Source organism: Balaenoptera acutorostrata, chromosome 3 (assembly GCF_949987535.1).
Source record: "Balaenoptera acutorostrata chromosome 3, mBalAcu1.1, whole genome shotgun sequence".
In the NCBI taxonomy this organism is placed as follows: Eukaryota; Metazoa; Chordata; class Mammalia; order Artiodactyla; family Balaenopteridae; genus Balaenoptera; species Balaenoptera acutorostrata.
In genome coordinates, this window is record NC_080066.1 from 119,595,651 (window position 1) to 119,609,510 (window position 13,860).

Genomic DNA, 13,860 nt, shown 5'->3' on the forward strand with positions numbered 1-13,860 from the left:
GAGTCGTTTGTTGTCCCAGCTTCATTTTGCTGGGATGTGTTTAGTTCCGCCTTTTGTAATTTCCCCAATGTTTGTAAAAATTTGTATACATTCAGATTATGCTCTGTAACCAGTATTAAGGAAAGAATCATTGTTTACTTTTCATTGTATATTGATTTTAAACAGATATCTTTTTCATCATTGTTGTATTTTGTTTTATTCATTCATTTTACTCAGTAAGTGCAAGCTTGTTTTTCCTCTCTTATTTTTAAGTGGAATTGACTTTTACTTTTTATTTTACATTCATTTGCAAGCTAGTTTATTAACATGAGTAAAGTTTGGTGTAAAAGGTGTTATGGTTGAGGGAGAAAAACTGAAAAGCTAAACAAAAAGGAAAAACAAACTAGAATATATGATATAATCATATTTATTTAAAACTATATATTTGTGGATCTGTGTAATCATTCTTCAAACTTAAAGATAATTTTAAAAAAAACAAAAGACTTTGCTTCATAAATTTTTTTTTTAACTTCTCTGTATCCCACTTGCTTTGATGATTCTTAAGAAACACGTGTATTAGGAGAGACTCCTGCAAAATTTCTGTATTGAAGGGTGGGAGGGAATAACTATCAGAAAGGAAGCAATCAGTATTATTAAGAGCTAAGTTTCTGTTTATCACTCAACAGTTGCACAAATTGAAAAAGGCAGTAAGAGAGTTATCTTGTGCTATCCACCTTCAGCCAGATGGAATCCAATTATATATAATAAGGTATGTGCATAGAAATAGAATTCTTCTTGGGATAACTTAGTATCTGAGCTAGCTGTTGGAATCCTTAGTTCTTTCTTGATCCTTCCAGCCTCCTTGTTTTACATTTAATCTCCCAGAAATGGCCATCTCCAAAACAGCAAGTCAGATTTGGTTGTTTTTGTTAAACTTTAATTCATAATATAAGATAACAGATCTTTCCCTTTGTTCTGTCCTTGCATCAAAACACAACTGTCTGTGTTTAAGTTCTTTGAGGTCTCTCTTGATTACTGGTTAGACAGTTATCACAGATCTCATGAAAGTAAGGTAATATATTTTGATTGTGTACCCAGAGGTACCAAGTATAAACCTCAGATAATTCAGTGAAAAAAAAAGATACATTGAATTGTATTTCAAATGCAGTAGAGCTTGCTATAAAAGGACCCATTGCAAATTATGGGTTATCACTACCAAAAATATATTATAATTACTAACATGGGAAATGGATTTACAGAAAATGGGAAAATGGACTGGAACAATGCTTTCTGATAAGGTCTTGCTTCGTCTTTTAACTCTTGAACCACATTTTAACAATTTATGTAAATACTTCTCCATTTGTATGCCCCTTAAACTGTGTTTAGCTTTTAAAATTTCTCAGCAACAGAGTATAACTTTTTAAATGCCGATAATTACAAAAAGATTTGACTATTTTTCTTTCAGCTTCACATTTCCTAAATTGTTTTCTTCTCATATCTCCACGCTAATTGGCCTATTTAGACTTACATAAAATATTTATGATTTTCACATTGTTTTTGTCATACATAAGTATGAATAAATGTATTATAATAAGTATGAATAAATGTATTATAATTTAAAATTTTAAGAAACTGAGTATAAAAAACTTTATTTTAGAAAAATTATTTTTAACTGCTTAGAATTAGAATGCTGTTGTTTCTTCCAGAGGACAATATCTTCTTAGGATGAAGTGCTATGATCTTGCAAAGTTCACTATTTATCAAGTAGCAGAAATGACCGAAGGTAAATATAATCAATGTAAAATTATAATATTGTCTTAATTTAAAAAGAAATACTTCTTTAAATTTTTTATACTATTTTCAGTAGCTCTGTATAGATAGCATGAAGGGTTCACTTGAAAGTCAAAGTTAGATTTTGAAACTAAAACTTCAGTTTCACATGTATCTAACCAATTTGTAAAATGCTTCATAGCCTAGTGAATTTTGTGAGAGAGATTATTATAGGAAATACCAGGCTTATACTCTTATTTTTTGTTTGTTTGTTTGTAGTTGGAATGTCTTATTGTTTGTTGACAGTAAATAGATTTTAGTATCATATTGATTTATTAATTCATATTGTAAAAATAGATTATTGAATTGCTTGACTGTCTTAAAATAATCATATTCTAAGTCCTAGATACTTGGCAAAGTTATTGATAAATTTTCCTTTCCTTTTAGGTCTCATTGAGTTGAGTCCTATACAGCAAGCACTCATTTATTCATTTTGTGAGAACCATGACAAGGCCATTCAGGTCTTAGATGGGATCACTTCGAATAAGCCTGAGGTCACCATGTATGCTCTATTAGCAAAAGCTCAAATGAAGGCCAAGAGGAACAAGGTGAAAAGTCTTGAGTAATGTTTACTAAACCTATTAATGGAATTTTTATATTGTGCTTGGAATTACTGCTTACATATATATATATATATTTTTTTTTTTTTTTTTTTTACAAAACTAAACCATACCATTTATTTATTGATTCTTCTGTTAATTAATATTTGGGTTGTTTCCTTTTGTTTTTTCTCCTCTTAAGAGTAAGGGTAATATTCTTTTTCATGTCTTCTGTTAACATTGCTGGTATGTAGAGAATGTAAATGTTTAACTTTCAAGAAAATGGCACATTGTTCCATAGGGTTGTACCAATTTATTCTCCCGCCTGTAGTATATAAGTATTCCCGTTGATCTCCATCCTCTACAATAACTGGTGCTGTCTACTTTATTTTTATCAGTTTGGTGGATAAAAACTAATGTCTCATTATGGTCTTAATTCACATTTCTCAGTTTGAGCAAAGGTTGAGGTATCTTTTTATATGTTTATAGCCACTTATATTTCCTGTTCTATCAATTTGCTGTACACATTTTTGTTTGTCTTGTTCATATTGATTTTTGACATTGAAAAAAATAAGTCCTGTGTATTAGTCCTTGGTTGGTTACATGTGTGTCATGTATCCTCTTGCAATTTGTGGCTGGTTTTAAATTTTTCTTCATGATGTCTTTTGATGAGCAGAGGGTCTTAATTTTAATGTAGTTGAATATATCTTTTTGTGTTTTATTGTCACAGCTTTAAAAAAAATTCTTGTTTAAAAATTCCCTCCCTACACCAAGGTCATAAAGATATTTTCCCATATTTTCTTCTAAAAGTTTAAAAGTTCTGCTTTTTTCATTTAAGACCTCACTCTACCTTAAACTGATATTTTTGAATGTGAGATAGTGATAAAATTTCAATTTACCCCATATGGATACTCAAATGTTCCAGTATCATTTATTGAAATGTTCTCCTAAACCAAAGATCTGAAGTGGTACATCTGTCCTATTATAACCTTTTATGTATGTGTGGATCTGATTTTGGGCTCTCTGTTCTATTCCCTTGGTCAATTTTTCTATCCCTGGCCTAATAGTACAATGTTTTAACTACTGTTGCTTTATTGTAATTCTTGACATCTGGTGGAGCAAGTTGCCACACCATAATCTTCTCCAGGAAATTCCTGGTTATTCTTGGGCCTTTACTCTTGCAGCTGGTCAAGATTTTAAATTCAGCTTGTCAAGATTCATTAAAAACCCTGTTGGAATTTTGATTGAATTGTATTGAATCTCTAGATTATTTTAGGGAGAATTGACACCTTTATGATATCAAATTCCTTCTTTGGAATAATCTTAAATTTACTTTAACCTCCCTGAAACCTGAAGTCACTTTTGATTGTGTCCCTCTTCTACCCAATCAATAGTCATGCTCTCTTGGTTCTACTTTCTAAATGTCTCTCAAATCCACTTCCTTTCTCTATTTCTCTGGTCATTATCCTAGTCCAGAACATATTTGTATTTTGTTTGAATTATATAATAGTGCTGAACTCTTCCAAGCTTTTCTCCACACGGCTGCCGCAGTACTGTGTTTGGAATGTCCATTTGCCCTACGAGAGCGTCCACTACTTTTTAGAGTAGTGAAGGAAAGAGAGGTGGGACATAAGCTAGAGGAGGAAGTGAAGATGTGTTCATTTAAATTTAAATGTGATGGAAGACTTTATGGACTCCAGGAGGCAATGAAGGGGCAGAGATCCAAAAGCAGAAGGCGGGACAGAAGGAGTTGGGGTCAAGGGCACAGCTTGAGGAGTTAGCTCTGAAAAGAAGAAAGGAAACAATTCAAAGACAGGAGAAAAAAAGATGGAAATGAAGAAGATATAGAGACTTTGAAAAGTAAAAATGAGGGAAATTGAGAAGGTGATGCATTTTTTTCTATTGCAAAGGCATGTGCTGAGAGTGAGGCTGGAAGGATGAATGTTGAGGTAAGCTGTAGACGTGTGATGTAAACTAAGGGTGGGCACAAAGGACACAGCATATCCAAGTTAAACCTCATTGTTTCTTTAGCAATTTAATATAATTAAGAAAGTGGGCTAAAGAGTCACAAGTAGCTGTATTTCTATGTATTAGGTAAACACATTGAGTAGCTAGTCATGAAAACGCGTTTCTATTTGGAAAATTGAATTTTTTTCATTAGGAATTTCAACTATTTTGACAGAATAGTGTAAATGGGTAATTTTTGATGTTAGTTTATTTTCTGGTGTCAATGGAACCCCCTTGAGAGCATAGCAGGACAAAATAAAAGTTGATTAAAACAACCTCAGATATTATCAGTGGAGAACTTTTACTACCTAATAGCTGCCTGGCATTCCCTTCAGGAGAATTACTAGGAAATTGGTCATAAATTGGTCTATAAATTTAAGTCTGATTTAAGACTACGAGAAAATACCCTTTAGAATTTAGAAATTATAGTTCCAAAAGTCCACTTGTGTAACCCTGCTTACGTACCTGCCTGTAGGATAGGCACCTGGGTGGGTCAGATTTCCTGCCTGTCAGAAGTCCTCCATCTTGGTGCACTGACAAGATCTGTGTCTTTACTAGATCTGTGTGTCCTCTTGTGAAATGAGAGTAGGGCTGTGTGCTCAGGATTCCTTTTAACATCTAAGGCTATTGTGTTAAATAAATATTAGAAAGAAACATTCCCTTCCCTCTCTTTTTTTTAAAATCATTATAGGAAGCCATGAGAATGTTTAAAAAGGCGTTGGATATCTTTTCTCATTCTGATAAAGGACGAAATGCCGTAGCAGCTTCATCAGACTGTCTGTATCACTTGGGTCTTTGTTACATGGAGGAAGGCAACTTACAACTGGTATTTTGTATACTTAAGAGCATAGGTATTTTATGGTTTTAGAAATTGTTTCCTTGCATTCAGTTCCATTTCTGAAGGCTACCTAAACAGTGAGTGACTAGACCAAAGCTTCATATAAAGCTTGGCTTACTATAGGCAGTCTGCACCCTGCAAAACCTACTACATTGTTTTATTTATTCAAACACTTTATTGTTGCTTGTTTGTCAACACTATTTGGAAGACTAATGCATGTTTCCCACTAAACAAATTTAATTGTAAGAAATTATTATATCAAAATTTCATCACATTAGTATAAATTTACTTATTAAATTGTAAGTACTTTATATTGAGTGCTTCATTGTAATGTAGAATAAATGGAAAATGATTAGGACACTGTTTGATTTCTCTTATTGACAACTGAGCAATTCAAATCAGAATAAAACCAGATTCAATGAAAACCAGTTGATTCAATTATTATGTATTTATCCAGTATTTGGCTATTTCACACAATTCTCCATTTCAAAATTTTCAATGATATGATAAATATGTATTTTCCATTGGCTATTTTTGAATATTCCACAACTACACACACACACACACCATTCCAGTCCTTATATTCATAGGGGTGGACAGTGTCTGAAACTTGCGTCTTCATAACTTTAAAAAAGAGTTGCACTTGATTAGTTGTTCCATTAGGAAATTACAATAAATATAAGATTAATTACAAATATTTTTCATGTTTTTAGCCTTTTGGACAAGCAGAGGAAACCTAGCTTTGCTTTACAATATTAGGAAAAATTTTGGAGTTCCATTGTTTTGAAATTTTATAACCATATATCTGCTGGCCCACATGGAAAATAAATGTACTAATTGTGATTTCTTTGAAGAAACGCAACAGGAAGAATAATTATTGAAGTTACACCTCTGGAAGTATTGTAACAACATGGATTATGCAGACATTAGTCTGGGAGTAAGGGAACCTGTAAATTATAATAATAAATCTGGCTTGTTCATAAATTTTTTTTGCTCCACAAGGTTCACTGGGAGAAACATATTTAAAATGACCAAAAACTAAAATGAAAACTTTTCAACAATAGTTATATACTGTAATTTATTAACATTTTAAATTAATACATTCTACTCACTACATGATTTGCTCTTCTAGGCTTTTGATTCTTTTACAAAAGCTGTGAAAGCAGATCCTAATTTTGCAGAAGGCTTTTATCAACGTGGGCTTTGTAAAGTAAAACTCCACAAGGATAGTTCAATCCTGGATTTTAATCGTGCAATTACCCTTAATCCAAAACATTACCAGGTATTTAAGTGAACAATTTCAGTGGTTTGGAAAGTGTGTTAAATTTGCTAAAACTATTAAATCTTTAAATGTTATTGTTATTAGTTAGCAACAGTCAGTTAGTTTTACCTACTTTTCAGCAGTTTTAATAATCCATATATCTGTATTTCCTCTTGAACTAAAAATATGATTTCCAACAGGGAAATTATATAGGTAAAAGTGCTTCATGAGTTGTGGTGTATACAAATATTGTAAATATTTTAATGTAGCTATTAATAATTATTTTATATACTATGTTATTAATTTTACTTACTTCTTGGTTCGCTGTCACATTGATTCCTGCCTCTTAAGAGACTAGAGACAACACAAAATCCAATAGGTGAAACTCCGTTGGATCTTGATTTTAAAAGCATATGAAATTTGAATGTGGATGAAATATTAGATGATTTTAGGGAAATACTATTAATTTTCTTAGATATACAGTGGTAGTGTGGTTATGTAGGAGAATGTCTTCACGGGAGATGCATACTGGAAGACTTGGGGTGAAGTTTTATGATGTGTACAACTTATTTTCAAATAGTTCAGAAAAAAATAGATACAACAAAATTGAAAAATGTTAATAATTATTGAATCCAGGTGGTAGGCATATGGGTGTTTACTGTACTATTCTTTCAATTATTCTGCATGTTTGAAATTTTCTTAATAAAAGAGAGTGACAAAAAGTCTATATTTTATACCATCTTTGGGTGGCATAAATTTGTTCCAGCTACCATATATTTGGGTAGAACTGATGCTTTTACTAAAATATCTGTTCCTGCTTTCCTCCCCTCTTTCTCTGAAAAGGCATATTTAAGTCGAGTAGCCTACTATGGTTTGAAAGGCAGATACTCCAAAGCAATCTTGAGTTGTAATGAGGCCATCAAAATTTATCCTCAGAGTGTGCGTGCCTACATCTACAGAGGAGTTCTGAAATACTACAACAAGGTAAGGCAATTTCCTACCTTGTTCTCTGGTATTTTAGAGTGGGTGGCTGCTCGGGTGCCAAGGAGGGACTCACTTCCTTTTTTTCCTCTGTGAGAGGAGAATTGCCATGGTATGAAGGCAGAACTACATAGAAGGCGTTACACTTTGACAGTACATCAAAGGGATTTCAATTCATAATTTTTCATAAAATGGCGCTATTTATTTTTGACATTTGCATTTTAAATAGCACTGATTATATATTTTTATTAGGAAAGTAATATTCATTGTAGAGAATTTGGAAAATACAGAGAAGAATAAAGGAGAAGATTAAAATCACCTGTTTTCCCACCATCAAATGGTAATTCCTGAGAGCATTTTGATGTATTTGAATTTTGTCTTTTTTTCCTAATAAAATATAATACATACTTTCCAAAACTGTGACTATGCTACTTACATAATCTGTGTTGTGCCCTGCTTCTTATATTTAATCTTTGAAGATACCATTTTTAATGACTGCATAATATTCCACCATAGTGTATTTTTAACCACTTTATTGTTGGACATTTGGATTGTTTGAAATTTTTTATTATTTTACTATTTTAAATAATACAGTTATACACGCAGAACAAAATTGTTACTTGAGTTTATGGTTCCTAAATGGAAATTACTGGGTGTAGCAACACTATCGATATCTGATGCTTCAAGGAATACTTTTTTTCTCCCTGTGTTTCTTTTCTGAACTTTCTTTGTAGCCATTTCATATGAAATATTTTGCAAATAATACCTTAAAGCAAAGGTAAGACCTTGCATTACCTGTTAATTCCATGAAAATTACTATCTATATAAATGGATCATCTAAGGTATCAGAGAAGCATCAAAGAGAAGCAAAAGAGAACATGGATAGAAAACATGACGATTATGTGATATGACAGTGCGAGTGAAGAAGCAAGCAAGCTCTGGTGAATGTTTGCTGGATGAATAAGGCTTGCTTCTCTTTTATCCATAAGAAATTTAATTTTTTCCTTGCTATATAGCAACAATGGAAATAAGATAATCATTTAAAGTTGTTTATATATTGAATTTTATTTGCAAGTGAGAGAAACTATAGCAATTCCTACCAAGGGACCTTCTTAATTAATTCTGTGAAAGGTTAGCTTGATTGTCTTAATTTCACAGATGATACACAGAATGGTTAAACGAGTATTCCCAAAACTCTGATAGAATCAAGAATTTATTTTACAACTAAATTTCAGTCCATTATGATTAACCCTTCTCACTTAATTATTTTTTCTCTATAGACTTATAAACTAGCGATTACAGATTTAACTACAGCTATCAACATGGATAAAAACAGTTATATAGCATTTTATAACAGAGCATTATGTTACACCAAGATAAATGAACTTCAAATGGTAAGATGACCATCTTAGTAAACAACACTTTAAAGCATTTGTAAACTTATTTAAAGCATGTGTAAAGTATTTTCTTATTATTTTTGTTACAATTTTGGAAAAATAATTCTGTGGAAATACACATAAAACTTGAGAAACCAAAGAACCATTTCAAAGAATATTTATTTTCTTTTTTAGTGCTTACCAAATTTTCTTATACAGTCTCTGCAGTGTCAAATGAAAAATTAATTTTATAATGCTTATATAAGCATTTAAAGGCTATGTAAATTTAAATGTATGACATAATTCTCATTCGAGAAAATGTTTCTACTGATAAACGTGTGCAGAATTTTTAAGCAGTGATCACTAGCAATATTGTTTGCTTCAAAATCTCAACATTAACTACAATAGTTTGTGGAGGTATTTTTTTTACAGTGGTCAGACCACAGATGCAGCAGGGAGTTTTGAGTGATGGTTTCCAGCTCAGGGACCAGTGACCAGGATTATCTGTGCGTTTTGAAGGCCTGACTGATGGCTGCAGCAAACCTTTTTCTCTATTTGCCCTGATGCAGATGCTCCCAGTGTAAGCCCTCTTTTATATTTTTTAATCTTACCCCTTCTCCACTCTCTCCTTGTTGGTTTGGTTCTTTTCCAGTCAGGATCCCTCACTGGGGAGCAGGTCACTCGTTTCTTAGTGTTCTGTCCGATCTCTTGCTTCCCTTTCTGCTGTCCACTTGTTTCCCTTTCCTTGTTTCTATCCACTTCCATAGTCAATGAAGCATTCTTTAAATGACTGCATCATGTACCTGCTGCTGTGTGTGGGCACACTTGCCCAGTTTCCTGGAAACTTGGAAATTTAAATCTGTTTAAAACATTTAGAAATTTAGTAATTTATTTGCTATGGAAGGAAGAAGTTGAGAAACATTGTTTCTAAGAGGATGTAGAATTCCTGGTAACAGGATTATCAGGTTTCCTCCAGAAATGTTGACAAATGAATAACTAATTTTTAACACAGGCTGTTGTAAACCATTCTAGGAGCTAATTAAAGGATCATTTATCAGAGTAACCTGCACAGCAGGTATCTTTGACAGCTCCCTCCCCACCCGGACTCCTGCCTTTTCTGGGTAACCCTCAACTGCAAACAGTGGTCTGGGTGGGGGCAGGGAACTACTATCTTTGTTATCTCTGATGTGTAACAGAGCTAGTGCTCCATGAATGAAGAACACGAAAAACTACGTAAATAGAAACCTAACTAGAATAAGAACATACTGGTTATTTTAGAGCTGCCAGGTACCCAACGCTTTTCATCCAATGAGCTCCTTTTACAGATGAGGAAATGAGGTTAGAAACACATCCAAGTCACACAGGCAATAGGGACCTGTATTGGTGTTCGCAGGTTTGTTTGCTTCTGGTTAACAGTCTTTAGGTGGCTTTGTGAAACCATCTGACCTCCAGCATGTGGACCAGATGTCATTTAACAGTGTCATCTCCTCCCTTTTGTCTACTTCAACCCGTTTCTCAGCATTCCTGCCATAAGAAGACTGAGAAAACCCAGTACTTTGTGCAGAAAATGCACTCCCAAGATATGATTTCATAAAAACTAGAAAAGGTGAATTCTGGTTCCTATCGCCTTATATTAATAAAAACAGTAACAGTTACCACTCATTTAGGGCTTATTGTGTGACAGGCACTAGGCTAAATGCTTTACCAACATATAATCAAAATATTTTAAAGTGGACTTCTACAACAATATGATGAGTTATTAATATCCCATTTTTGTGGATGAGGAAACTGAGGCTTAGTGTTAAGTAACTTTCCCAAGGCTGAAAAGTCAGTAATAATAGCAGAGGCAAAACACAAAACCTGCTCATTGTGACCTTCATGAAATCTCATTTCCCAGCTTTTGTTTCCTCTTGTGTCACATATTCAGCTGCTTAGTGGATTTCTAAGGCATCTTGATATATATACAGGTTTTAATTCTGTGATTCTGTGAAAGGAAAATGGCAACATTCTAGTTCTGTTTTATTTTACAAGTGTTACAAATTATTTTTACAGCCTTGTCAATGTTTATTTATAGTTATGCCACAATATACATATAGGATATTTAATTGTACAATTCTTTTAGATGCTTGAGTGCCCAATCATGAAACAGTAGAGGAGAACCACTAAGCAAATAGTAAAATACTGTTTTATTTGCATTTTCAGTTAGCATGTGCTACAGGCATATATGATATGATTTGGGCCTTTTCTGATGAAACCATATGGCTCTTTTGGACAAAATGTTCAGAAGGAAAATGAATTAAGAGATTCAGCTCCAGCCCAAATTTGGGATGCTCCTCGTACCTGGTACAGAGTAGATGACCAGTAAAAACTAGGCTGTTCATTGAATGAAAAAAAAAAAAAAAGATAAAAAAATGGAGAGAGGTCCTCTGAGTTGATTCTCAGCTTAGACTAATATCTTTAAAAAATGAGAATATTGAAGTAATATTCCAACAAGTGCTTATTTGTTAGTTTTATTAAGATCTGTTTTCATTGCTTTATGATGTATTCATTCAACAAAAATTTATCAGATGCCTAGTATGTGCAGGCATGGTGCTAGTTACTGGCTTTACAATGGTGAACAAAATGGACAATCGGTGCCTCCATAAAACTTAGGTTTCAGTGAAGAAAACAATAAATCACTACAAAGAAATTAAATTTCAAAAGGTAACAAGTGCTCTGCTTTAATGTCAACAGTCATTTGGTGAAACTATTAAGTTGGGGAAGGGTGTTGCATCCCCGCTTCAATCCATACACAAGAAAAGTAGTTCACAGATGGTTCACAGATAACATGTGACGTGCAAGCGCAGCGCACACCGCTTATTAGGAGGGAGCGACATCCACAGTATTTAATTAAGGGAAACCTTTAAATCTAACAAATGATTATTTTTGGCCATAAATTTTGTCACATGAAAGAACTAATTATGAGGTACTAGTTTGTCCATGGTCAATGCAGTAATGCTCTAAAGAGTTGACTTTAGGTTGTACGTGATGATTTCATTTTTAGGCATTAACAGATTATGGAATTGTGCTTCTCCTTGATGCTGGAGAAACTGTGACGTTAAACGCCTTTATTAATCGTGGACTCATCTACACAGAACTAGAGCAGTTCGGTTTTGCATTAGAGGTAAACCTTTCTGTTTACTTGTGAAAATGAACCCGCTTGATTTTGCATGTTCACTTCTGAAAACAGTGAAAAAGTTTTTCTTGATAACAAATGGCAATATTGATGAGCAATAATTCAACTTTAGCAAGAATTGTGTTGAAATACTTTGAATGAGTAATAGAATCTTTGCAAAAAAAGTGTTTTTTTTACTTTGTTTTTAACACAGATAAATAGCCAATATGTAAAAAAAAAAATCAGAATTGATGAAATATCAAGACTATCATCTCCCCTAAGGGAGTGTCTTAGCTACAGACAAAACTCAATAAAATGATTTATGTATCATTTACTTCGCTGCTTAGTGCTCTTTCTCATTCACAATTTTCCTTGTATTGATATTATTTTTCAACTTCTGGAGTCATCTTTTGAGATTCTGTCCCACAAAATTACTTATTATTAAGGAAGTGTCTGAGAAACTGTATTCTAGGCAATTTACACTATGGTGAAATGTAATTTCAAGGGTTGAACTCCCTTAGGTTTTGGTTTTGAGGTATACCACTCAGAATTCCCTCAGGTAGGGGAAGCTTTGTTTGGTGTAGGCAAAAATCTGTGGAACTCTGGGCAATAGTGTTGGGTGGAGAAAGTGAGGAGAATGGGAGTTGGAAGCAAAAGACCTCAGCTGTTGGAGAATTAAGTGAAGGGCCTGTATTATCCACCTAGTAAGTATTTATTTAGTACTTAAGAACAACATTAACTCTAGTTATCACACACTTACTACCTGCCAGCTTCTCAATAATGCTGCACAATTTATGATTGTAACTTATGGAAGAGGAAGCTGATATTCAAAAGAGGTTAAATCAAGTCTTAGTCAGCCAGGAAGTACTGGGGCAAGATTTGAACTCAGGTCTCACTTGATTCCAAATCCTGTGTTCCTTCAGACAGGGCATGGTACTGACATTGGCATTGAAGATGCGGAGACAAATATCAATAAGACAGATTTCTAGTCCTTGAGGAGCTCATAGTCTGGTGGGAATCATTCTTGATCCCTCTCTTTCCTCACATCCCACATCTAAATCATGAGCAAGTGTGGTCAGCTCTGCTATCAAAACATATTTTAAATTCAGTCATTTCTCATTTTTTGCCACTGCTCTCCTCCTCCTTCCAGCCTCCACCTTCTCTCCCCTGGATTACTGCAGTAGCTTCCCAACTGGCCTCTCTGCTTCTGCTCTTTCCCCTCTACATGCTGTTCTCCACACAGCAGCCAAAGAGGCCTCTTAAAAACATAAAGCAGAGCAAGTTATTCCTGTGCTCAGAACCCTCCAGTGACTTCCCATCACACTTAGAATAAAATCTGAACTCTTGACTATGGCCAACCAAGACCCTAGTGACCTAACTGCTGCTCACTGATCTGACTTCGTTGTCAGCGTTCTTCTTTTCTCCACTCAGGTTACTCCACTCTGGCCTTTTGCTATTCCTTGGAAATGCCAGGCTCCCTTCCTGACTCAGGGTCCTCACACAAGCTGTTCCCTATGTGTAGAATATTCCTCCTATTGGTTCACACCCTCGTTTCATTTCACGTTTCTTCTCAAATGTGACCTCCTCAGTCAAAAAGAGTATTTTAATTAAAAAGGAATATGAAAAAATTAAAATAATCCCAAATAAGTCTGGAAAGAGAAAACAAAGGAACAGAAACAGAGGAGACCAGCAGAAAACAAATAATAAAATGGTAGACCTAAATTCAACCTTATCAGTAGTTACATTAAATGGAAATTGTCAAAATACACCAATTGAAATATTGAAAATGCCAGATTAGAATTTTTTAAAAGTCCCAACAATATTCTGACTGCAAGAAACACACTTTAAATATAAGATATAGATAGGTAAAAGTAAAAAAGCTGGAAAAAAAAATA

General features: G+C 33.8%; 1 protein-coding gene across 1 annotated transcript in view; it reads left to right on the top strand.

The window, feature by feature from the left end:
* Nucleotides 1-13,860, top strand: part of TTC6 (tetratricopeptide repeat domain 6) — a 213,564-nt gene that overhangs the window by 177,587 nt on the left and 22,117 nt on the right. The window contains exons 18-25 of the mRNA XM_057543850.1: nucleotides 666-748; nucleotides 1,686-1,762; nucleotides 2,197-2,357; nucleotides 5,047-5,181; nucleotides 6,326-6,475; nucleotides 7,298-7,438; nucleotides 8,716-8,829; nucleotides 11,855-11,974. Coding sequence (XP_057399833.1) covers nucleotides 666-748; nucleotides 1,686-1,762; nucleotides 2,197-2,357; nucleotides 5,047-5,181; nucleotides 6,326-6,475; nucleotides 7,298-7,438; nucleotides 8,716-8,829; nucleotides 11,855-11,974 — 981 coding nt within the window. The remainder of the gene's footprint in view (nucleotides 1-665; nucleotides 749-1,685; nucleotides 1,763-2,196; nucleotides 2,358-5,046; nucleotides 5,182-6,325; nucleotides 6,476-7,297; nucleotides 7,439-8,715; nucleotides 8,830-11,854; nucleotides 11,975-13,860) is intronic.